The following is a 25,431-nucleotide window of genomic DNA, read 5'->3' as shown; positions in this document are numbered from 1 at the left end:
TATTACATCTTCACTCAAAACTGAGGCAAAAACTTATGTTTAATATACTTAGGAGGTTTGGTACATTGGAGCTATAAATTTCTTTGATAGCTTTCATATTTCATAGACCAGAGTTTAAATCAGTGCATTGTTTGTTGGTGAATTCAGTTCATGTTTGAGAGAATTGTTACTTGTGCCAAAGATTATAATACATAAAGCCTGTTGTAATCTCAGCATCAAGTTTCAGAAAATAGTTACACAGTTACCTGGCAGATTAAGGAAAATTTTAATCCTTTTATTTGGTTGGTATTTGGAGCGGAAGATTGCGATCTTTGAAATAAGAAATCCAAAATTTTAAACTGGTGTGAAAAAGAATCAGAATTTTATATTATTTGATTTTCTTATACTGACCAGTATTAAGAATAAAAAGACAGACTATTCAACATTATTTTGTAAAATATTTCTGTAAGAAAATAAAAAAAAAAACATTTGAAACACTAAAGAAAAACACAAATATATATGTTTGTGTATGTGTGTATCTTTTCCTTCTTTAGGCACCAATGTTTGTGCCAAAGACAATGGTGGATGTCAGCAACTCTGTCTTTATCGAGGAAATTCTCGGAGAACTTGCACTTGTGCCCATGGATATTTGGCAGAGGATGGAGTCACTTGCCTAAGGCATGAAGGCTATTTGCTTTATTCAGGGAGAACAATATTAAAAAGTATACATCTTTCTGATGAAACCAATTTAAATTCACCAATAAGGCCATATGAGAATCCACATTATTTCAAGAATGTCATAGCTTTGGCTTTTGACTATAATCAAAGAAGAAAAGGTACCAACCGCATCTTTTACAGTGATGCACACTTTGGAAATATACAGCTTATTACGGATAACTGGGAGGACAGACAAGTTATTGTTGAAAGTAAGTACATTCATTTTTTAAAATATAATTTGGTGAAAGTGAGTATCATTTGCATTAGCAGAGAAATTAGAGTGGTAATTGCATGTAACACTTATACTTTTTTTGAGTTTATGTTCAAGAATAATGCACCCTTATTATCTGATCTGCCAAATGTCAAAGAAGCAATTACCTCTTAGCATGTACAGTATGTAAATTATGATTACTAGTTTCAAATCATGGAACTATCAATAATATATTCCTCATACAACCTGTTTCTTTTCTCTCTACGTGATTTTCATGTATCCTCCACTTTTCAATTCCACTATACTTGAGGTCAGTCCTTTTCATTACTTTTAAAATTGAAAATTAATATATAAGTTAATTTTAAAGTAGTCAAGTAATATAGATTTAAAAATGAAATTTCTGCCTTAACACTAAAAGTCCATTTACTTATCCTTGACTGACAGCTGTCGTGCTTTCAGAATTTTTTCATGTATGTGTGTATGTTATTTGTAATTACAAAATTGAATGATCCTATATGTTATTCAGCTGCTTTTTTTTATAGTTATCAAATATCCTGAAAAGCTTTTATTTCAATACATAAGGTCCTATCTCATTCTTTTGAAAGTCTGTGCCTATTCTGTACAAAAGATTAACTTATTTGAGTATTTTCTTCTGATAAACATTTAAGTTGTTTATGGTATTTCATCATTACCTACAAAGTCACAATGAACATTTGTGCACATAAATATATTTATTCAGGCATGTGAGTGTTTCTTTAGCATAGAATCCTAGAAATAAAATTGCAAAGTCAATCGATCTTTATTTTATTTTTTATACCTGGTCAAATTTCGGTCCAAAAAGACCATATCAGTTTATATTTTTCATCAACTGTATGTGAAAAGATTTACTGTCCCATACTTTTTTCCAACAATAATTTTATAATTTATTAGCTATGACTATCTACTTTGTAAAAAAAAAGTCAACATATATTAGTATACCTGATAACTAGTCAGATCCAGCATCTACTGTATGTTTTCTCCTATAAATATAAATATAAATATAAATATAAATATAAATATTGTCAAACTTTTTATTGCACATTGCCACCCCATGCTATGCTTGCCATTCTGCTAGGCCAGTATTTGCCTATTCAAATCTTACTCAGATTTTCCAAATTAGTTCAAAAATATACTTGTATAAATATACATTCTCATTTATTTATTCTCTAAGGTTACTGTACTTATTGATAATTTCATGCCAATTTGTAAATTCCAGAATATGCCAACATGCCATTTTGACGTGTGTGTGTGAGAGAGAGTGTGTGTGCATGTGTGTGAGAAAGAGAGAGAGAGAATGCAACTGTAACTGTACTGATCATAGAGTTCAGACGTAATTGAGATTCACTTGATCCAGTATAGTTCTATGAAGTTTAGATAATACTCTGGTCCTCCAGTTTTTCTAGACTGATACAATTCAGAGTTGGAAGGGCTCACATTGTATCCACAATATATTAATTTACTAATTCATTTTCAGTGCTATAGACTTTTTGTTAGGAACCCTGGATATAAAGTTGAACAGGAGTCCATAGACCTTTATTTAGAAGCTACAGTTTCAGAAGAAGCTACAAGTCAACAAACATTTAATTTCAGTAGAATCCACAAGATACTAGAGAACAAAAATAATCTGCCTGAGGAAGGCTACAAGATGCCACTGACCTGAGTTGAGGAAACTGAAAGTTTCAATAGGAATCTTATTAGTTGTTTGGGCCAGATACGGGTGGGGAAGACAAGAAGAATAATTCTAGACCAGTAGTCTTCAAGTAGTACAAATATGTGATCACTGATCCCAGATATGTGTTCAAGGGTCTAAGAGTTATTTTTATAATACTGGATAATTGCCTTTTCAATGGTATTGCCATTTGCATTGATGGTATATAAGCAGTGGTGACTAATTGCTGGTAACTTAGTGCTAATCAAGGCAATGGTACCAAACCATACTAGTAGTCATTGTACTTTTCACTGCTGCTTAATAGCTGGGAAAGACAGAGCCAGTTTCACTTAAAGAACATCCTTGAACTGGGTAAAACATTTTTATTTTATTAAATCTGATCCTTCAGTACACATCTCTTTAATATTCTGTATGATGAAATACACATAACGCACTTTTGCATCATTCTGAAGTGCGATGGTTGCCTGAAGGAAACTACGTATTGGTGCGATTATTTGGGTCGTGCTTCTTTTAAGGAACATCATGTTTTACTTGAAAGAATAAGAAACAGACAGGCTATGGTTATTCAGACCTAGGTATAGGGAAGACATTTTCTAAAAAATGAATACAATGAGTCTTTCACTACAAGGAAAATGACTTACAATATCTGCTGCAAATAATAGAAATCAAGCATTAAAGTAAAAATTTGAATTCTGAAAGACTTGCATCAAGCACAGTAAGCTTGATAACTCCCCAAGGCTTAAAGGCTTTTCTGATGAGATGGGTGGTAATATTACTGAAGTGATTTTGGGGGGAGTATTGCATAATGAAATGTGTCAACAGATATGCATAACTTAGGAAACCAATATTTTGCAAATGACATGATAAAATCATGCATGGGTAAATGATCCATTCAAAGTGTTGGATAGATCAGTGAATTTTAATGTAATAGTGTGTAAAAAGTTTGCCACTGTGGTTTCTGATTCTACACTCAAGCCAACCTTTAAGTAACTACCGCGCATTATATGTTGATATAGTGTGAAAGAATATCCACTCCTCTCTTTTCCAACTTCATAGGCATATGAGGCTGGATTTTCCTCACATATTTCAATTAAAACAACATAAAAGATAGGATGAAGAAGTAGATGTGTGAATCCACTTGTCTTCTAATAATCTAGACACTAAACAGATTTGTAGAATCATAAAACAATATTTTCTTCTTATTTAAAACAGCACAGAGCAGCCCAGGTGGCTCAGCAGTTTAGCGCCACCTTCAGCCCAGGGCGTGATCCTGGAGACCCAGGATCGAGTCCCACGTCAGTCTCCCTGCATGGAGCCTGCTTCTCCCTCTGCCTGTGTCTCTGTCTCTGTCTCTGTCTCTCTCTCTCTCTCTGTCTCTCATGAATAAATAAATAAAATATTTAAACAAAAACAAAAACCAGCACAGATATTTTCTTAGAAGATATTAGTTATGTTAATATGTGATCAATTCATTTTTATTTTAAAAGATATTAATATATTTAAAACACAATTTTTAGTTTCAATTTATAATATGGTAAATAGCTATAGACAACAGTTCACACAAAATTTCTCTCAAGTCCTCAATAATTTTTAAGAGAGTAAAAATTCTCAAATCAAGAAGTTTCCAAACTACTCTTCTAGACTAAGGGCTCAGAAAATTTTTGGTACAAAGACTTGAAAAAACACAGGGTAGACAAAGAGTCACATATCATCTGGTATTATTGGAACATGGGTTATAAGGCATGAGTTGGTATGAGATGAGCCTGGAGTCCTAGGGAGAGCTCCAATAATGAAAGATGTGATCTGCCAAGATAAGAAGTGTTAAAAAAAAAAACGTTTTTACTGAGGTGTAGTTTACATACCATACAATTCACCCATTAAAATTGTACAACTTAATAATTTTTGGTATATTACATTATTAATTATTAAAATTAGGTAATATATACAATGTTAATATATGATACATATATAATAAATAAAATTAGTCATTTAAACTATTTTTTAATTATACAATGTTGTGACATTAATTACATTTATAATACTGTGGGACCATCACAACTATTTCCAAAACATTTTTGTCACTCATTTCAAATAAAATTCTGTTTAAAAAATTATTCTCCGTTCCCCCTTCCCACAGCCCCTGGGATACTTTGATGTGCTCTTACTCTGTGAATTTGCCTATTTTAGATAGAGCATGAAACTGGAATCATATAATATTTGACCTTTTGTGCATGGCTTATTTCCCTTAGCATAATGTTTTCAAGGTTCATTCATGTCATAGCACATGTCAAAAGTTCATTCCCTCTCTGACCCCAAAATAAAGTCTTATTATCTTTTTTGTGGCTGAATAATATTCTATTGTATGTATAGACCACATTTTGCTTATCTATTCATCTGTTTATAGACACTTTCTTTCTACTTTTTACTATTGGAAAAGTTCTGCAATGAACACTGGTGTACAAATAACCTGGATAAGTAATTTTGGTTTTATTTAGTAGATAAAGGGAAAACACGACTGTTATAAGATACACATATACTAGGATTTTTGTTTTATGATGATCACTCTGGCTATGTTGTGTTCATTGACATTTAACAGTCATGTCTTAAGACAGAGATGACTTAGGGAGTTGTAGTATTACAGAATCTGTTTCCACAGTGGTAAATTAAACTGAAAGCATATAATTAAAGTATGTGTACAACCAAACCATTCTAATCCTCCCCTCTAAAATCAAAGCAATTAAAATTAATAACTTTGTGGATGTATGTGTTAACTCACATGGAAGAAGTAAAATATGATAGCTAGGAGTTGGGAATCAACATAGTTGGAACTCAGATCTCACTTTGTTGTTTATTTCCTGTGTGATACTGTCAATGTCATCACTTACAAAATGGGAAACAAACTCATAATTTTTATTGTGAATATTATATGAGAAAGGGTGTGCAAAGAACATAAAAATAAGCACAACTTTATTTCATTTAAAACCTTATATTACTGTATTTGTGACACATTTGTAGATTATTTAGGATAATTATCCCCTAAATTATATTTAGAATATGTGTTAGAGTTGTTAAACAATCAGAAATAATTATAATAATTACAGATGTGATAGTGTATTAAGGTCATACTAGAATTTAAAAATTAATTAAAATTAGTTTACACTGATAATTTACATAAAATTCTCCAGATACTCTCCTTATGCTACCCCATTCCTTTAAGAAGTTGCTAATTTGTTTAACCATTGCAATCCTCTCTTGAAGTTTTGTAGAATTTGTAGTTTGATTTGCCAGACCAAAAATAAAAACAATGAGCCAAATGAACCCCCCTCCCCACCAAATGAGTTACTGGCATACAAATAAATATAAAATTCATTTTTCTCTTGGTATTCCATTTTAATAAAACATTAATTCATGGAAAATGTGATTAAGTATTTAAATATACCAAGGACATACCATTGAGCTGCAGCTGCTGTGCAGGGAGGGCCAGACTAAAAGTGCTTGACCCTTCTCAGTTGCTGCTCTGTCTCTCTGTGGGGTGAGAGGGGCTCAGGGCTATGACCTGGCCCTCTTGTGGGTAGGTTACTGCAAGGAGGGCAGGACCCGCAGCACTCCCTGTCTGGTTACTGCTCAGTCTGTCTGCTGGATAGCCAAGGCTCAGGACACCTACCCAGCCTGTTACAGCTTGACTGCTGTGCAGAAAGGGCATAGCTGGGCCACTTATCCGGTCCAGTTGTAGCTTAGCCACTGTGCAGGGAGAGCAGGGCTCAGGGTGCTCATTCTGCCCTTGCATTTTGTCTCCTTAGCTGAGGAAAGAGGGGAAGAGTTCAAGAGTCTTATCCCTCACAGTTGTGGTTTGGAGCCTGCTTGGGGTTAATTGGCATGAGAGCTTGCCCAGCCTGGTACACCACTGGCTAGCCAGAGCATGCCCTATAGTGCTAGCAGCCTAGGAGGAGAACACCAAGAATGGTTTCTACTGGCTCTATCACCAGCAAGTTAGGACAAAATTTCAAAAGTGGCATCTCTCAGGGCTTCTGTCCCTTGGTATAGCCCCTACAAGTTCCTGTCTCTCCAGCTGCCACTTTAAAATTAGTAAGTGGGACTCTCTCACTTATGGTCTAGGCAATTTTCAATCTGTTGGTTTTTGCTCAGGATCTCAGTATAAGTGGGTTTTCTTGCAACCCTTTTAAGAGTCAGATCTCCATTCCCTGTAATTCTGTGGTTCCCCTGATCTTAATCCCCACCAATTTTTAAAACTGGACATTTTAGGGGCTCATCTATCTGATGACAGCTCCTAGAGTCAGAGTTCCTGATGGAGGACACAATTCTCCATGGGGGAATGTTCTGTATTCTGAAGATCACTGTTCTGATTCTGAGGTCACCACTGCTGTGTTAGGATCCCAGGGGAAGTGGTATCTCTGTCTCTCTTAGTCTTCTCAATGCATCCTTTTTTTTTTTTTTTTTTTTTTTTATGGAGGTACAGTTCATCTAGTTCTCAAATGCTTTTCAGAGGAAAATAGTTTCATATCTAGCTGCAAATTTTTTTAAAGATTTTATTTGTTTATTAATGAGAGGCACACACACAGAGAGAGAGAGGCAGAGACATAGGCAGAGCGAGAAGCAGGCTCCATGCAATAGCCCGATGTGGGAATCGATCCTGGGACTCCAGAATCAGACCCTGGGCCGAAGACAGGCGGTCAACCACTGAGCCACCCAGGGATCCCCTCTAGCTGCAAATTTGTTGTGTCCCTGGGAAGAGGTAAGTTCAGGGTTTTCCTATACCACCATCTTGAACCCTCTTCCTTCATAAGGCTTATATATATATATTTCTCTATATATTTTTTCCAAGATTACTGGTGGCAGGGTGCCTGGGTAGCCCAGTTGATTAAGTGTCTGCTTTCAGCTCAGATCATGACTCTGGGGTCCTGGGATGGAGCCCCACGTTGGGCTTCCTGATCAGTGGGGAGCCTACTTCTCCCTCTCCCTCTGCCTGCCACTCCTCTTGCTTTTGTGCACTCTCTCTGTGTCAAATAAATCCATAAAAACTTTAAAAAATGAAAAAAAAATACTATCAGTGGCAATCGTCTTGCTTTTAAATTATATTATACTGGAAATAGCTTTTACTTTTCCTGTAGTTAGGCTAGTTCTATATACTATTATGAGTGCCTAAAAATTCATTTAATTATGTTAATTTTTCTGTTTGTAATTTCAAGGGTTAAAATGTCAGCTTTTAAAGTGTATTTATTTTTAACTTGCTTGTTATATATCATATAGACATTTTCAGAATGTGAGACTCCTAACTACTCATTTTTTTTCTTTTTTTAAATTATTTTATTTATATATTCATGAGAGACACACAGAGAGAGGCAGAGACATAGGCAGAGGGAGAAACAGGTCCCTGTGGGGAGCCCTCTGTGGGACTCAATCCCAGGACCCCAGGATCAAGACCAGAGCCAAAGGCAGATGCTTAACCACTGAGCCACCCAGGTGTCCCTCAATGATTTTTTTTTTTTTTACAGATTTTATAAAATAAAGAAATACTTTCAATTGTATTTATTAGCTAAAGCAATTTTCAGATTACCTATTCAGATAATTGCAAATATCAGAAAGGCATAAAGGAGCATTGTTTTATTATACATTGAAATTACTAAGATTAAAAAGGTAAGAATGAAGGATGAACATTGTGCATAGGGAGTCAGCAAGCGGTGAGGCAGGGAATAATCCTTATGCTTCAATGGAAAACAGAGGATAACATGATCATCGATCATGGAGAACAGAATCTGGAGTGAGTCATGTTTAGTACAGAGAGAGAACATGGATTGCTTCCTCATTAAGCTGTAGGCTGTTTGTTTAGTATGACTTCCATTCATTCAGTTTCTTAAAATATTGGAATCTCCAAGAAGATGGCCTGTGTCAGGTTAGGGAGGAGACTATTTTTCCTGTACCCTTTTGGGTTTTGGTCAATGAAATGTGAATTAAACTGATAGAAAACAGCTTATTAGAAAAAGCATACAAAATGTTTAATGTTAATTTTTATCTGTACATGGAGGTCTTCATAGAAAAGAAGTGAAGATCCAAAGAAACAGATAAAAAAAAAAAACAAAAAAACAAAACAAAACAAAAAAAACCAAAGAAACAGATCATGTTAACAGAGGGTGGTCAACTACAGAGTTGCAGCTAAACAAAAACAAAAACAAACAAACAAAAAAGAGTTTGGGTCTCCAGGGGAAGTAAATTGGGAGAAGAGAAGTATATGGAGAAATGAATGGAAGATGATGGTTATTTAGTAAGATGTTTATGTAGACTCATTTTAGCACTTCCCAAGTTTTCCGACTGTGTCAGAATACTGACAGCAATAGATGGGGTGAAGGCAATGTGGTCAAATACTAACATTTTTATGGTGAGAATCCGTCTTAAAACAGGAGACTGAAAAGTTTTCTGTGAAGGTATTCAGGCTCAGGGGACTGCCTTAGTAGATAATGTTAGATGGTCTGACAAGGATTCTGTTTGCAGAATCAGAAACTGCTGGATCATGTCAATATGGAAGAGAGTTAGGGCCTTTGCTTATTATAAAACTTGAACTCTGAAACCTATAGTGGGCTCTCAAGTTGTTATAGTTAATGAATCTAATTAGGTATGGAGGGAAGGAATGAGAAGAAACTGGCAAGCTGATGCAAGCACTGATCAAAGTCGTTTCTTTTTTTTTTTTTTTTTTTTTTTTTTTATTTATTTATGATAGTCACAGAGAGAGAGAGAGAAGCAGAGACATAGGCAGAGGGAGAAGCAGGCTCCATGCACCGGGAGCCTGATGTGGGATTCGATCTCGGGTCTCCAGGATCACGCCCTGAGCCAAAGGCAGGCGCCAAACCGCTGCGCCACCCAGGGATCCCAAAGTCGTTTCTGTATTAAATGCCAGTTTAAACTTAATTACACGTATTTCTTTTTTATTTTCTCGCAGAAGGCTCAATAATACTTCACTTCTTTCTCATTTATTAATTTTTAAAGATTTTATTTATTTATTTATGAAAGACACAGAGGGAGAGGCAGAGACATAGGCAGAGGGAGAAACAGGCTCCCTGCGGTGAGCCCAATGTGGGACTCGATCCCAGGACTCTGGGATCATGACCAGAGCCAAAGGAAGGTGCTCAACCACTAAGCCACACAGGTGTCCTATTTAGTGAAAATAATTTCCTGGCGGAGAACCTGATATGGAACTCAATCCCAGGACCTTGGGATCACTACACGAGCCAAAGGCAGATGCTCAACCACTGAGCCACCCAGGTGCCCCTGTATTTCTTTTTGAATCCCTAGTCTAGGAGTTGAGAGATTGGTGTATATCAATTAGTTTTGATTGCATAACAAACCATCCCAGAATTTAGTGTATTAAAACAACTGCTTATTTATCCCATTATTCTATTGATTGGCTGGTGGTTCTTCTCTAGCAGTTCTTCAGATCTCTGACCAGCTTCAGATCAGATGGCAGCTGGATGATCTAGGATGACCTCCTTCATATGTCTGGCAGTGGGCATGTTATATTCTGGGTTACTGGGCCGTAAGTCTTTCATTATCCAATAGGCTAGCTTGGGATGGTCACATGGTTCTCAGAAATGAGAATTTGCAAACATTTTTACAAGCCATATGTACTAATGCCTCATTGGTCAAGGAAGATCACATGGCCAAATCCAGATTCATGATATGGAGACATAGACTCACACTGATGTGTGGAACTACAAAGAGGCTGCACACATAAACGAAAGGGGAGAATTTGCAAAATCTGTAATCAACACAGTTGGAGAAGTGATCATTAGCTTACCTCCAGAACTTCCTAAGTAATACAATGAAACCTGGCTTGGCTTTTCAAAACTCTGTTTTATTTGTTATATAATGTTCCTTGACAACCAGTAGTGGACTATGACAATAATATCTGGCTTTATCCATGAGCTAGAAATCAATCTATCTTTGATGGTGAAGAAATAGAATGAGACAGAGAAGGATTATCTAGTGGGGAAAATATATAACAAAACTGTGGGTTAGTGGATTTAATGACTTTGAATTGATTCTGCCAACTTCAAGAGTATAAATGTTTTTTAGATTTAGCCCAACTAACACTGAATTTTTCTTATGAGTCCCTCATGATTAGTTGTTATTAAGGCACTTTAATTGCCCCGCATCTCTGTGTAAAAAATGTGACTGAAAAACTTTTTTTTTTGTAGTTTGACTTGAATGAGAAAGTTGTAAATGGTAACTAAGAGATAAAATAATCTTTGATGTAGTGTTAGAAGAGGCATTTTTCATAGGAACCAATAAAAAAAAAGTATACATATTAGAACTTTTTTTTTTCCTTTTGAAAGATTTATGGCATGAATTTAGCAGATGAAATCAATGTACCGTGCACTACGAATAAGTCTCTGAGGGGCTGGCTGATGAATTAAAAATTCCTAAGAAAGCAGTAGAACACCTGTGGAAATAGGCAAGGACACAAGTGAATCTTGGCTTCCTCTTGAAAAATGATCATAATTTGTAGGAGTGAAGTTGCCTGTAATTGTTTGAAAGAGAAGACATTTCAATTTCATGTACTCATTAAAATGTGCTCAGTTTTTTTGACTTATAATACAAAAATAAGCAAAGTTTACCAGAAATCAAGTATTATTTGTATATGCAACTTGCTATTCTGAGCTTTTGAGTATAGCGTATCTGGTTAAAAATGTTGAGAGAGAGAATGTTAAAAGAATTTATACTAAAACAAACCATTATGTGAATACAAGTTTCTTAGGGCAGAAATTCATGCACAGATTTTTTTTCTTAATTGAATTTTAATTATACAGCTTTAAAAATGACATAAGTAAAGATACATAAATTCCAATTTTTTTTTGTAATCAGCCTTATTTGCAATACCTACGACAACATAGTGTATGGCTTAGATTATCATTCTTGCGGAATAAAGGCTAATAATCCTTCATGCTATATTCAAATGAATGTTGCTGTTGCAAACCTCATTAACTTTTTAAGATTTCTACAAAGTAGAATTTGCAATGCGTAGTTCTATGTTTTACTGACATGTTGATAAAGCGAAGTGTTAACCAATACCATCCTCCAACCACGTACCCTGGTTCCTTTCCATTTCCTTAAGCAATTTACACCCAATGGCCTTTCTTCTTTGCTTTCCTCTTAGACAATCTTTCTTGACAACCACTGCATTTTTATTGATGCCTTAGCACACTTAGCAATCTCCTCATAATTTTTGATAACACTTTTTTACTCTTGTTCTCTGTTTTCACTTTCCATTATAGCTTGATGACAGCCTGGGTCTGATTGCTCCTGGGATTTAGTGTTCTCTCTGAACACAATCCGATTGCACTGTATCCAGCCTATTTTAACATATTTGTGAGCCTGCTTTTCTATCTTTACCTGCATTATAATTATTATTCTACACTTCCATTTCACTCTTCCATTAGTTCTCTATTGACCACGCTCATTTTTTTTTCCCCAAAACATGGACCAAGAGATAAGTCATGTAAGGGTGTCACTATCACTTCCCTTGACTATCAAATGCTGCTCCCTGCTTTCTGTTTCTGACTGTAGAAATGCAGCTCCTGCAGAAACTTTCTCCCTAATAATGGGCATATTTTCCCTTTTAGAGAGTTCAATGATTGTGTTCATTCTTACTGGTACCTTCATTACTTAATATTAACCCAAGTCCCAATTTGCCAATTTATCTCGTTATTGGAACACTATGAAATCTCCAGACATTTACTGAAAATCCCCTTTAATATCTTGATGCCAACTAGTAATTTAACATACCAAAGCCATTTTCCCATGTAAAACATCAGAACTTCTATTTTTCTTGTTAGTGAAATTATTACTTTTTTATAACCAATCAGAATCGAACCCCACATTTACTAACTCCTTCTGTTCCTGTATCCCTGAACCATTTATTCACCAATTATTTTTTCTTATCCACTGTCACCATTATGAGCCATGTTTCCGTTCTTTTATTACTGAATATTGCTGATCTTCTACTTGCTTTCCCCTTTTATGCCTTGATTTTCTAGAAGTTTCTATGTACCATGCACAACGCTTTCATTGCATTCCTCCTTAAAATATTGAATGACTCCCTATTTTCTGCATCTGAAAGTATAATCCATTACTTCCTTTCCAGATAATCTCAATCTAGGTGACCCATCTCACCAGAAATCTCTCTTCTATGCCAAATTTGCCCTTTGCATCACTTTTGTTCAAACCATTTTTTATCTCATGAACATACCGTATTTTTTTTCTAAAACTTCACACCTTATGTTGTTAAAATAAAGTGGTAAAGATTTTATAGCCTTTGAAATGGTTTTGGTTTGGGGGGATTTTTATATTCAGTTGAAATCCTTCCATACAATTAAGGAATTCAATATATTTTTTCCCCTAGTACTGAGGCCCACAGTGCTGCAGTCTCAAAAAATGGAGACCCTTTTGAAAAACATTCAAGACTTGTCATTTCTGCCTCACATCCTTATCACCTCCTTAGTTATTACCCTGTGACTTTCCTTTGTTTCATTTTTGTTTATATGATTTCCCCAAAGAAATGTCAAGTTCTCTTAGGGAGGGTCTGTTGCATATACTCTTTTCTACACCCCCGATAATGCATAATCGTTTGGAAGATAATAAAAATAACTAGCTTTATTACAAATTGGTTATGTGTTAGCCATATAATTAGGTTGTTAGAGGACTTAAAGCTTCATTTGCAGAGTAAAAAGGAATCCTTTACTTCAATTGCTTGCCTGGTTGGACTTGTGATTACCAGGGGGAGGGAGATTAAAGACTTAAATTTTGATGAGAAAGTAGGAAAAGCAGTATAGAATATTGGTTAAAAATAGAGATTTTAGAGCCAGAATATCTAGCTGTATTCAGCTTAGCCCCTTCTTTGCTTTTCACCACTAATGAGCTGTGTCCTTGGGTAAGATGTTTACCTATCAAGGCCTCAGTTTCCTCTTTCAGAAAAGATAATACTAGTAGCAATCTCAGAGGGTTGTTGAGATTCAATGAGTTAATATATATGGTTAGAACAGCTCCTAGTATTTACTCAGCACTTAATCAGCATAAACCCTTATGAGCATTTGCCTTCATTTTCCTTAAATGATTCATTTTTTAAGCGTCATTATTATAAAATAGTAGAATCCAGCCAGCATGCAAAATGGCCATAGTAGTACACAGAGATTTTGAAAAACACAGGTGATTTCTCCCTTCAAAGTCTCATATACTATATATAAAGAAAATACAAGGTCCCTAAGGAGAGAGGAGAGGGACCTTTGTGGATGAAAAGGATGTCAGGCTGCATGGTTCTTCCATCATCTCATAGCATTTCCTGAGCTTATACACTTGACTATTGCCTGTTCTTGACCTTGTCAGAGGTTTTCTTAGAATTATATGAAAGAAGGTACCTGTGCTATAGTAATAGAATATATTATGTGAATAGCAAAAGTACTACTTTTGGGGAAGGGGTAGAGTTGGAAAAAATGGAAGTGATATTTTCAAGATGACAGAATGAATTTCTATTTTTAGAAGCATTTGAGGGATGCCTGGGTGGCTCCTGGTTGAGCATCTGCCTTTGGCTGAGGTTATGATACCGGGCTCCTAGGATCAAGTCCCATGTTGGGCTCCCTGAGCCTGCTTCTCCCTCTGCCTCTGCCTCTGCCTCTGCCTCTCTCTCTGTGTCTCTCATGAGTAAAAAAGTAAAATCTTAAAAAAAAAAAAAAAAGAAAGAAAAAAAAAAAAAGAAGCATTTGATTTTCCAAAGATTCAAATACTTTGTCACCCTTTGCAAATTGAGGACTGTTGAGAACTTATATTTGGCTGAGTGCCAAGACAAACCAAACCTGAAAAAAAAAAAAAAGAAAGGAATGTTGGTAAATATAAATATGGATCAGATATATAAGAATGTCTGTATTGTATAATAAAGCATATTTTCATAAATTCCTTTTGTCTTCTCCTTTTCGAACCTGCAGGATAATGTTGCTTAGAAACCTCTATGTGTAAAGTGATGGCTAGGAACACAATTTATAATTAATCCATGAAAGTCTGAAATGGCAAAATCTTTATATAAAGTTCTATGTTTTTGCTATATTCACAAAATCCTGGGATTTGAATGGGCTAGACATGGGGTCAGAATTGACAAAGCAGGTCATCTGTTGGTAGCCTATGGGCTTGGGATGACAGGAGTACTTAAGTCTGGAACAGCTGGTATCTGTAAAAGTGCCTCTTAGTTGTACCTATTAGTTTTGTGGATAATAAGGGAAAATGAGATCAATTTTGTCCACATTCAATAGAAATCTACAATAACCTTCTTACTTTGCCAGTGTTAAGTAAAGAACAGAGTTCAGTGAGAAAATGAACATTTGTTTTAGAATTAATTAAAAAAGAAAAAAAATAGAATTAATTAAAAAAGAAAGCGTAAATTCCCAAGTAATGTTTCAGTGGGATGGCATGAACTGTGTATTTTTACGCGAAGTTGAATTCGATAATTGATTAAATACCTCTTATATAACATTAGACATTTATTTATAACTTATTTCATAAATTCTACAGCATTTTCCTCACTCTGTGATTTACCTGCATTGCCATTATTAAAATACACTCACAGCGCAAGGAAGCAAATTGGAAAGTAGCAGAATTTCAGATTAATGTCTGTATTAGCACATTACATAACACAGTCTGTCATTTTTTTTTCAGTCTGTCATTTTGAAGAGGTATTAATGCCAATTGGGTTGTTTAAAGCAATGCATGTTTTCTAACATACTATATATGCAGGGTTTTCTTTCTATATAATTTCATATATGAACTACACAGATTCAGAGATAAGGGAAGATAAATTTTTATTTTCTGTAATATATACCCAAATCACACCATTGTATTAGATTTATTAGTTGTCAACTCTGCTAAACAAGTGTATGTACTGAGTAGATCATTCTCTCCCTCCCCTCTAGACACATTTGCATGTTTTGTTTCCTTACCTATATTGCACTTGGTTAATTTGTGTTCACATTTAGGTTTCAGATTAACTTTTCCTCAATATTCACATGATACACACACACACACAATCATCTCAGTCTAGATATAAGCATGTCTTTCAAAGTTTCCACAATATCCAAAAAGCCTTAATGATAATACTGTTATTTTCTTTTTATTGAAATAGCTTCTTTGTTGTATTAGAGCAGACACAGTACCTTGCACATGAGTATATCTCTATTCCAGCCTATCGTAGGTCCTCAGGACACTGTGTTGACTGCTATTGCGAATGCCTTTTGGGGCATTCTGACACTGATTATAGAGTTTCTGGGACTTAGTAAGCAATCAGTGAATATTCACCAAAGAAGGGAGTCATGCTCTCTGAAAATCAAGATTCTTGCCCTCGTGGAATTAACAAGGTAATAGGGAAAATGTAATCAGTAGAAATAAGTTAGTATGACACAGGGTGGTATGAGTCTAAACAGAATTTTTATAGGCCCTCAGAGTAAAATGAAATCAATGCCAGTTGGAATGAAAAAAGGAACTTTGTGGACTAGATGGCCCTTTGTTGCATTATGATGAACTCTGACCAATAACCATAAGGATAAATCAATAACTTTTGCTTATGCATCAGGTTATTAACATTTTCTGACAACAATATTAAGACAACAAACATTTATCTTACTTTAAAATCATCCAGTACAGTTTCTTAAAATACAAGTAACTTAACATGGTTTACAATTATGACCACGTATGCCATTCTTTTTTCCCTGTGTAAAATATTTCTCAAACATAGCATATGAATTGAATCTATATGACTGTTTACTTTACTTGGTGAATACACAGTAAGTGTTCCTTTTTTCTTTATTATTGACCTCCTTGCAAAAGTGGTTTGGTAGTAAAGCTGGACATGAATCTGGTGTCTGGATTTGACTCATCCTAACAAAAGATGAGCTTTGCCTAAACTTAATATTTTCTTATCTTCAACTGAGGAGATTGAATCACAGTTAGTTGTCAAGTAGTATAATACTTTTTGCACAAGGTAATATTGCAATCTGAAATTATCACCTCCCTATAGACTCTAATGTTAAATTATCGTTTTTATTCCTGCCTTATTTCATTCAATTTGTCAAATATTCTTTTAATACCCACCAAGAAGAGTCTGCTTAGTCTCATTTGAAATGAAATATTAAAAGGTTCTATCATTTCATGAGTAATAGTTTTTTTTTTTTTTTTTTTTTACTTGTACTCTACTTTTTAGCACAAAGGCCTTACATCAGTTTTAGAATCCATGGAAATCATATTTATTTCTTCACGGAAATACTAGAGTGCTTTATTTCACTGATATGAAAATATCCTTTATTAACATGATAATAAGATGATTCTTAATTATTGATTTTTTCTTTTGTTTAAATTTTATTTCATTTGTCCCCAAAACATTTATTGTGCATTTAATGTATGCTAAGTATTTTATGAGAAAATGTAATCCCATTTTTCTTCAACACTCTTCATTTGGAAAATAAAAAATAAAAAAAAAAATAATGCAATTTATATATAATAATCCTGGCAAAAATCGTTGGCATTGAAAACATGAGCCATAAACAAAATATATCTTCTCTTTGGTAACCATCATGAAAGAGGTAACATTTTGATGAAGAATGCTACAATGCTGATAAAGCAATTTTATGGAGTCATATTTTCTTATGACTTATGCCCCATGTATCTAGTTTTACACATGTATTTAATGCAGCACACTATTTCATGCAGTGCTACCACTTAAGTTCCATAAAAGCAATAGTGTGATTTGCATGATTGTGGGAGTTTTAATATTTTCTTTAAAGAGTGCAAATCATATTTAAAGATTCAAGTATGATATTCAAATCTTCTTTTACTCATTGCCATCAACAAATGAGGTTTTTAGAGATTTGTCTTATTCATTTTAGTGATCAAGATATGGATCACATTATTCTGTCCTCAATCATTTTGTTCATTGACACCTAAAGATATTTGATAAGGTATTATTCTGCTAAGATTAAAAGCATGGGCTTTTGGGGCACCTGAGTGGCTCAGTTGGCTAAGTGACTTAGACTCAGGTCATGGTTTCTGGGTCCTGGCATCAAAGCCTGAGTCTGGCTTTGTACTCAGCTGGGAGTCTGCTTGCCCCTCATCTTCTCTTTCTACCTCTCCCCCTGGCTTGTGTGCTCTCTCTTAAATAAAATTAATTAATTAATTAAATTAATTAATAAAAAAAACATGGTCTTTCAAATAAGTGAGACTTGTATTCAAGTCCAGGTTCTGTTCACCATTATGATATAGTCAATTTAAGAATTACTGAAAATTAAGGAAAATATTAGCACCAACTAGCAGTTTGTATGAGGATTAATGGAAACAATGACAAAAATGCTTACTACAGTGCCTAGTCCAGACTCTTCCAGTCAAGAACCAGCAGTTTTCTATTGTAAAGTGAATCTTAACTCTTAACTGTGTCTGGAGTAACCACTGGAGAAAGTTTATTACTGTTTTGACAAAGTTACAATGTGGAAGGGCTGCTGACTTTTTTTACCTCTTGATTCCACAAAATACTAAATGTGCTAATTATTTTTAACTTCATTATCCTACTAGTAAAGAAAAATGAACATTACTGCACCAAAGCTCATCATTATTAGTTCATTTTTATTCCAAAGTGCCAAAGATGCTGAGGGAAATGATAAGTCTTGAAGTAACTCCATTCTGGTTCTGATTAGACAGTTAAGCAAAAATTTAAGATTCTCTTAATGATATTTATTATGAACCTAATGGTTACCCCCATCATCCCTCAATTTGTATTTTGAAACCTCAAGTGTGACCTCTAGTACCTCAAAATGTGACTATATTTTGGACTATATTTAAAGATGTAACTAAGGTAAATTACATAAAATCATATGAATGGGCCCTAATCCAATGTGACTCATTTTTATAAAGGGAGGAGATTAAGACACAGGCACTATATTTTGGGAGATGACCACATGAGCACATAGTGAGACTGTAGCTATTTTCAAACCAAGGAGAGAGGCCCTTGAAAAACACCAAACCTGCTGACACTTTGGTCTTTTGGATTCTAGTCTCCAGAACTGTGAGAAAATAAATTTCTGTCATTTAAACTACCCAGTCTATGATATTTTGTTATGGCAGCTCTAGTAAACTAAAACAATATTCAAAAGTGGGAACCAGTGGACTAGTTTTAGGGGAAATGTGTATGTAAAGTTAGAGCTAGTTATATGTAGAAGATTTCCTTTTGCTTCCTTAAGGGAAAATAAAAGTGGAATGTGTTGTCCGATCTTAAATGTTAATATATTCTGAGGTTTTAAAAGCATTAAGACCTATGATTATTTTGAAAGCCTCATAGGCAAGAAGTGAACATTACAACCTAAATAAGAAATTTAGTAACACTAATCTTTTTGATAAATATCTATTAAAATTCCACAAAATTTGATTAGTTTCCCATTCCAAAGGACAGATGTTTTACGAGTGAAAACACACAAACACACATACTTATGCATGTGATACCATAGTTTTCTTCACCATGATATTAAAACTCTTTCCATACTTGTCCCCAACATTCTTAGTAAATGTCTTTTCTCCTTATCTTATAGGCAAAAGAGGGATTAATTTCCTCAGTTTCTCTCATTGCCACTTAATAAGTTAGGTTCAGCCATGTGTGGTAGATAAAGATCTGGACTCTTAAACGATTCCTTAGGTTCAGATCATGCCTCTGCTTCTTAATAATCATGTACCTTCTACAAATTCTTAACCCACCAGTTCTCAGGTTTTTCATCTGCAAAATAAGGATAATAATAATATCTGCAACAACATATCAAGTACTTTGAATTTGTGTGTGTGTGTGTGTGTGTGTGTGTGTATATGTATTTTTTCAAATAATGGTGACTATTATCTCTATTATTATTTACCTATTATTATTATTATTATTATTATTATTATCCACTTTATTATTTACCCATTTTTCATTTTCTACTTTCGAATTGTAGAAGGTGGTCTTTCAGGTATAGCTCTCTTATCTATGCTATTTGAACCCATTGCCTCCTTGTCCCCACGCTACATGTTTCATTTCTCTCTGTCCAGTAGCTCTCCTCTCAAGCCTGGAATCATGCTCAGTTCTCCTTCACAGTAAAAATAAAACCATTAGCAAATCTGTCTCCTCCTGTTTCCCTCTCCACCTTTTCTTTCACCACATTTTTTTAAATGGGTAATCTACACCCGCTGACTCATTCTCTTCACTCCTTTAACCATTGCTCTCTGCCATGCCCTCCCTCATAACTCTGATAACAGACACCACCAAGGACTTGCTGCCAGTGACCTCATTTCATTTGAAATTGTTGACTACTCTTTACCTCTGACAACCCATTTCTCCCTTGAGTCCCATGACACTCTGTCATCCATTTCACCTGGTTTGTTTAGTTCTCAGACTATTTTTTTTTTTTTGTAACATGTTTGCTAGAACTCTACAAGGCTACATTTCTTCCCTAAGAAGTGGCAGTGTTGTATGTATGACTGTTTGGTATTCATCACCAATGAATTGCAATGGTGGTCCACTTGTGTTTGGTACTTGATATTTTGATTTGAAAAACATGTTTTGGAAAAAAAACTAGAAAGTTAAAATATTGTTTGCTGTATCCCTACTGTTTAGGATAGTGTTTGGTGCATAATAGGCATACAATAAATATCTAGTACATGAAAATTGTTTTCTTTTGTGTGTGTGTGTTTGTGTGTGTGTGCCCTTTCACATCTCACAATCTATGTGAGCCAAGAGGAATGTCCTATAAGGTAATAAATGATTAATTAATGTATCCTTGGGGCCATAAGTTAGATAAATAAAAATTATCTACCTTTTTAAAACAGCATTAGCTAGGGACACCTGGGTGGCTCAGTTGGTTAAGTATCTGTCTTCAGCTCAGGTATGATTTCAGGGTCCTGGGATTGAACCCTGTGTCCATCTGGCTCCCTGCTCAGTGGGGAGTCTGTTTCTCTCCCTCTGTCTCTCCCTACCCTGTTCATGCTCTCTCTCTGTCTCTCTCAATAAATACGTAAAATCTTTAAAAAAACAAACAAACACAGTATTAATTAAAACTATTTTTTAATTTAAATCTCACATACATCAGACTAAATTTCTTCACCTTTTCTCACTGAAATGATGCTTATTTAATTTCAAAAAGCCAAAATTATAATGAAAACAGAAGATTTACACTGTGAGGGGTAAGGGTCCACTTTTATGTCAGTGCATGCTTTGCAATCTTGTGGAAGAGTCTGTTGGAAAACAGGAAGCTGATGCTTGAGCTACATGGGTTTGAATTGCACAGATTCATTTATACATGGAATTTTTAAAATAAATACAGTATTTATTTAAGTAAATTAAGTAATTTTATTTTCTCTTCCTTGTGATTTCCTTAATAACACTCTATCCCTATTGTCTTTATTGTAAGAATGCAGTATATAATGTATATATACAAAACATGTTAATCAACTGTTTATGGAAGTGGTAAGGGTTTTGGTCAATAGTAGGGTGTTAGTAGTTAAGTTTTTGGGGAGTCAAAAATTGTATGCAGATTTTTGACTCTGCAGGAAGTTGGCACCCCTAATTCCCTCTTATTCAATGATCTACTGTAAATGATAATTAAGGGAGTGATTTTTTTAAAGTCTCCTAAATCATGGAATTTAAAAGTAACATTTATGAATCGATGGTCAGATTTTGACAATAGGATTATCCAAGAAATGCTTCACATTTTTAAAACACTTGTTTTTGACACCAATAGATTGGAGGTGTTTTCCTTACTAGTAGAAAGAGATATACACATTTTATTCTTATGTATTTTACCTAGGGCTTAATTTTGATATGATTACCTGCTATGAGAGGTAAATTATACACCTACTCATTTACCTGAAAGAAATTAGCTATACAAGTTAAGAAAAATGTTCATATTTGTGAACCTTAGAATAACTCCCACCGATAAATGTTCTAACAGAGCACCTGCTGTGGTTCATGTAAAAACATGGCCTTACTCTTAAACATCATGGATTTTCCTTAGCAAAGTCTATTGTATTCATTCTACATTTCCTAGTGTCATTTATCAAAACTTATAAAGGAAAGCAGTTTCTCTGCATTTTTATTTGTTTTAAATTAAAAAGGCCAATTTATCTTAGAGATAGAGACATTGAGGTGATAATCTATAATCAGAGCTGACTACTGACCTCACAACATATCTAATTTTTAAATACCTTTTTAGGCAATAAAATTATATTTCATTAAAACCTGTCATAGTTGAAAATTATTTGGTAAGTTTAAGTATATTATGAATAACGTGACATAAACCTGATTAAATTTGTAATGATATAACTTAATCAAATGTATTTTATAGAGGCAATGTTTATTTTGTCACATCTTTCTTTCCATGTGGAATTGTTTATTCTTTTTAGCATATATTAACTTGTCAGCAATGTATGATATGTTAAGCAAATCAGTACAATTTAATTAACTGTCACTTTACTATTACTATTAACCTTGTGCTTTTAAAATTTAGTCTATAAAAATTCTACCCAAGGTAGTCAGTTTAACGAATCAACCTGACTGACTATACAATAGTTCCTAGTTATTCAAGTCCAAAAATAATCTAGTTGGGCCGCCTGGGTGGTTTATTCGGTTACCCATCTACCTTTGGCTCAGGTCATGATCCCAGGGTCCTGGGATGGAGCCCCACAACGGGCTCCCTGCTCAGCGAAGAATTTGCTTTTCCCTCTCCCTCTGCCCCCCCCTCTTTATCTTTCTCTCTCTCTCTCTCTCTGTCAAATGAGTAAAATCTTAAAAAAAAAATAATCTAGCTGTTCCTGTAGAGGTATTTTGTAAAAGTGATTAAATATACAATCAGATGACTAAATAAGAGAGATTGTGCTAATCATTGGGATTGCCCCAATGACATCACAAGAATTCTTATAAAAAAACCAAGCCAAACAAAACCAAAATAAACCAAACCAAAACAAAACAAAACAAACAAACAAACAAAAAAACAAGAAAAACAAGAGAGTCAGAAGATAGAGAAAATAATGTGGTAAGAGAAGCGGAGATTAAAGCAATGTGGCCCCAAGCCAAGGCATGCTCTCTGTCTCTAGAAGCTGGAAGATACAAAACAGATTATCTATAGCCTCTAGAAGGTACCAGTTCTGCTGACACCTTGACTGGAATATATATATATATATATATATATATATATATATATATATATAGACTCTGCTAATGAGTAGGTACACAGAGGAAGTGAGGAGTATGGTCTAAACAAAACAAAACAAAACTATGTTGTCTTAGAGAATACTTAAATCATCATATACAAACTGTTAGAATTTAAAGTGCTATTAGTGAGGGCTCAGAAGGAAATGAAGAACATGTTATTAGGATCAGTTATATAGGAAACAGTTCTATAGAAAACATTGTAAGCAATGATCTTGGATATTTATCTGAAAATGTTTCTAAGCAAACTGTTAAAGGTGTGCCTGGTTTCTCCTTTCTGCTTATATGCTAAAATAAAGAGAGAGAGAGAGAGAGAAATTAAGGGAAGAATTATAAAGGAAAATAGAAATAGGACTTGATGATTTGGAAAGTTCTCAGACTATCCAGATTGTAAGTGACATGAAAATTCACTGTCAGGGAAGTGTATTTGGGAGCCAAGGCACATGGCTGGACAGTCCCATGTTGGTGCCTCAGAAGGAACAAAAGGTAATGGTACTCCACCATGTGGAGGGCTCTCTGAAGAGACTGGTCTCATGCCTCATTAATTCTTTTGCCATCTCAGTAGAAACCAAATATGTGATAGAATTATCTTGGAAATAACTGTCGAGAAGCATCTTCTAATGGGGCAAATTTCACAATATACATAGAACTACACGGTTTTTGAGAATATTAACAGAAACATCAGTATCTTATATTGAAAAGGACAGAGAGAAGAGAAAATAAAACAAAGCTTTCAGATTCATAAAATTCTGTAGACAAGAAAAAGCTTGGTAATTCTATTCATTTACAAATTACATGAAAAAGGAAGGATGACTCAGAGGGCAGAGTTGTAGGCATAGAGTGCAGCACCTTGAGCTACAGAAGACTTTTCCCAGGACTTGAACACAAATGGAGCTTACTTCACTGGATTTTACAATTGTTTGCAACTGGTGACTTATTTTATCCTTCCATTTTCTTCCTTTGTGAATGAGAGTACCTACTACTGGTATACCCCATGCGTGATCTAGCATTGTATTTTGGTAACAGGTAAAATACACGGGTCTACAGATGGAAAGGAATTTTGTACCAAAATGGATCATACCCAGAGTCACAAACATACCTGATATAGATGATTAAATTTCAGATTTTTGAATGGATGAGACTTTGATAAGATTATACACTTGAGTTGATTCTGTAAACTTGTTGAGACTTTCAGTAACCTTGGGGTTGAATGATTCATTTTTGTATATGGTGTGGATATGAATTTTGAGAACCAGAGACAACTGTGCCAAGGTGAATAATGGCCTCCAAAGATGTCCATATTCTAAACCCTGAAACCAGTGTATTTGTTAGTTAACATGGTAAAAGGGACTTTGGAGGTGTGATTGGTTAAAGGTTTTGAAATGGATAATCCAGTTGGCCTAAAGTAATCACAAGGGTCCTTCTAAGACTGATACAGAAGGATTGGAATTAGAGGGGAGACAAGATGGAAGTTAGAGATGCACTTGGAAGATGGAAGAAGGACCAGGGAATGGAGGTGGCCTCTAGAACCTAGGAAAGATGAGGAAACAGATTCTTCTTAGAGAAATTTTCTCCCAAAGAAATTTAGGATGATTTACACTTTAATTTTAGTCCAGTGATAAAAAATTTTGGACTTCTGACCTCTAGAGATGTAAGATGAAAAATTGATATTGTGTTAAGCCACCAGATTTGTGGTAATTTGCTTCCACCTCAATAGGAAACTAATTACCAATTTATACAACTTTTAACAAGTCATATAAATCTAAAAGACTTGCTATAAAAAAACAGCAGGCCTGCTCTATACCTCTTTACCATAATCAGCTACTTTAAACTATTTTATTGAATTCTTTATTTGCTTACATATCTAAATCACTTAATAATATAACTAAATTTTTAGTTCAAAATCTGTAGCTTAAAGCATTATGTATTGGCTTGTGGCATTATCTGTTGACTTCTATTCCCATTTCCAATCCCCTTATTCAAATGTCCTAAGTCAGGCTAGACTCATTCTGTGTAAAGATAATTTAGGAATAAACCTTTATCATCATCTCAGGGATTCTCTTTGTCTTGCTTTTGTATTGTACCTATCTTACAGTTCCTGTATCTCATATTTTATTTATTCAAGGATTACTCCATAGTTTTATCAAAGTACCTTAAGAAAGGATGCACAGTAGATAAAACTTTTGATATCTTACACACAAGCATACTTTAGAGATGTGACTTTAGTTCTAGACCACTACAATACAGAAAATATTGGAATAAAGTGATTTAAGTGATTTTTCTTTTTTGGTTTGCCAGTGTGTATAAAAGTTATGTTTATGACATACTTTTAATAGTATTAAGCGTGCACCAGTGTTATGCCTAAGAAAACAATGTGCATGCCTTAATTTAAAAATATTTTATTGCCAAAAATGGCTAATCATCATCTGAACTTTAAGTGAGTTGTAATATTTTTGCCAGTAGAAATTCTTGCCTCAAAGTCTATGGCTGCTGAGGGATCAGGGTAGAGGTTGCTGAAGCTCGGGGTGTCTGTAGTAGTCTTTTAAGATAAGATAG

General features: G+C 34.6%; 1 protein-coding gene across 1 annotated transcript in view; it reads left to right on the top strand.

Annotated features, from left to right (window-relative positions):
- Positions 1-25,431, top strand: part of LRP1B (LDL receptor related protein 1B) — a 1,959,891-nt gene that overhangs the window by 1,465,736 nt on the left and 468,724 nt on the right. The window contains exon 41 of the mRNA XM_038565111.1: positions 534-905. Coding sequence (XP_038421039.1) covers positions 534-905 — 372 coding nt within the window. The remainder of the gene's footprint in view (positions 1-533; positions 906-25,431) is intronic.

This window comes from Canis lupus, chromosome 19 (assembly GCF_011100685.1).
Source record: "Canis lupus familiaris isolate Mischka breed German Shepherd chromosome 19, alternate assembly UU_Cfam_GSD_1.0, whole genome shotgun sequence".
NCBI lineage: Eukaryota > Metazoa > Chordata > Mammalia > Carnivora > Canidae > Canis > Canis lupus.
The sequence above is the reverse complement of the archived record's forward strand: the minus strand, read 5'-3'. Positions and strand labels throughout refer to the sequence as shown.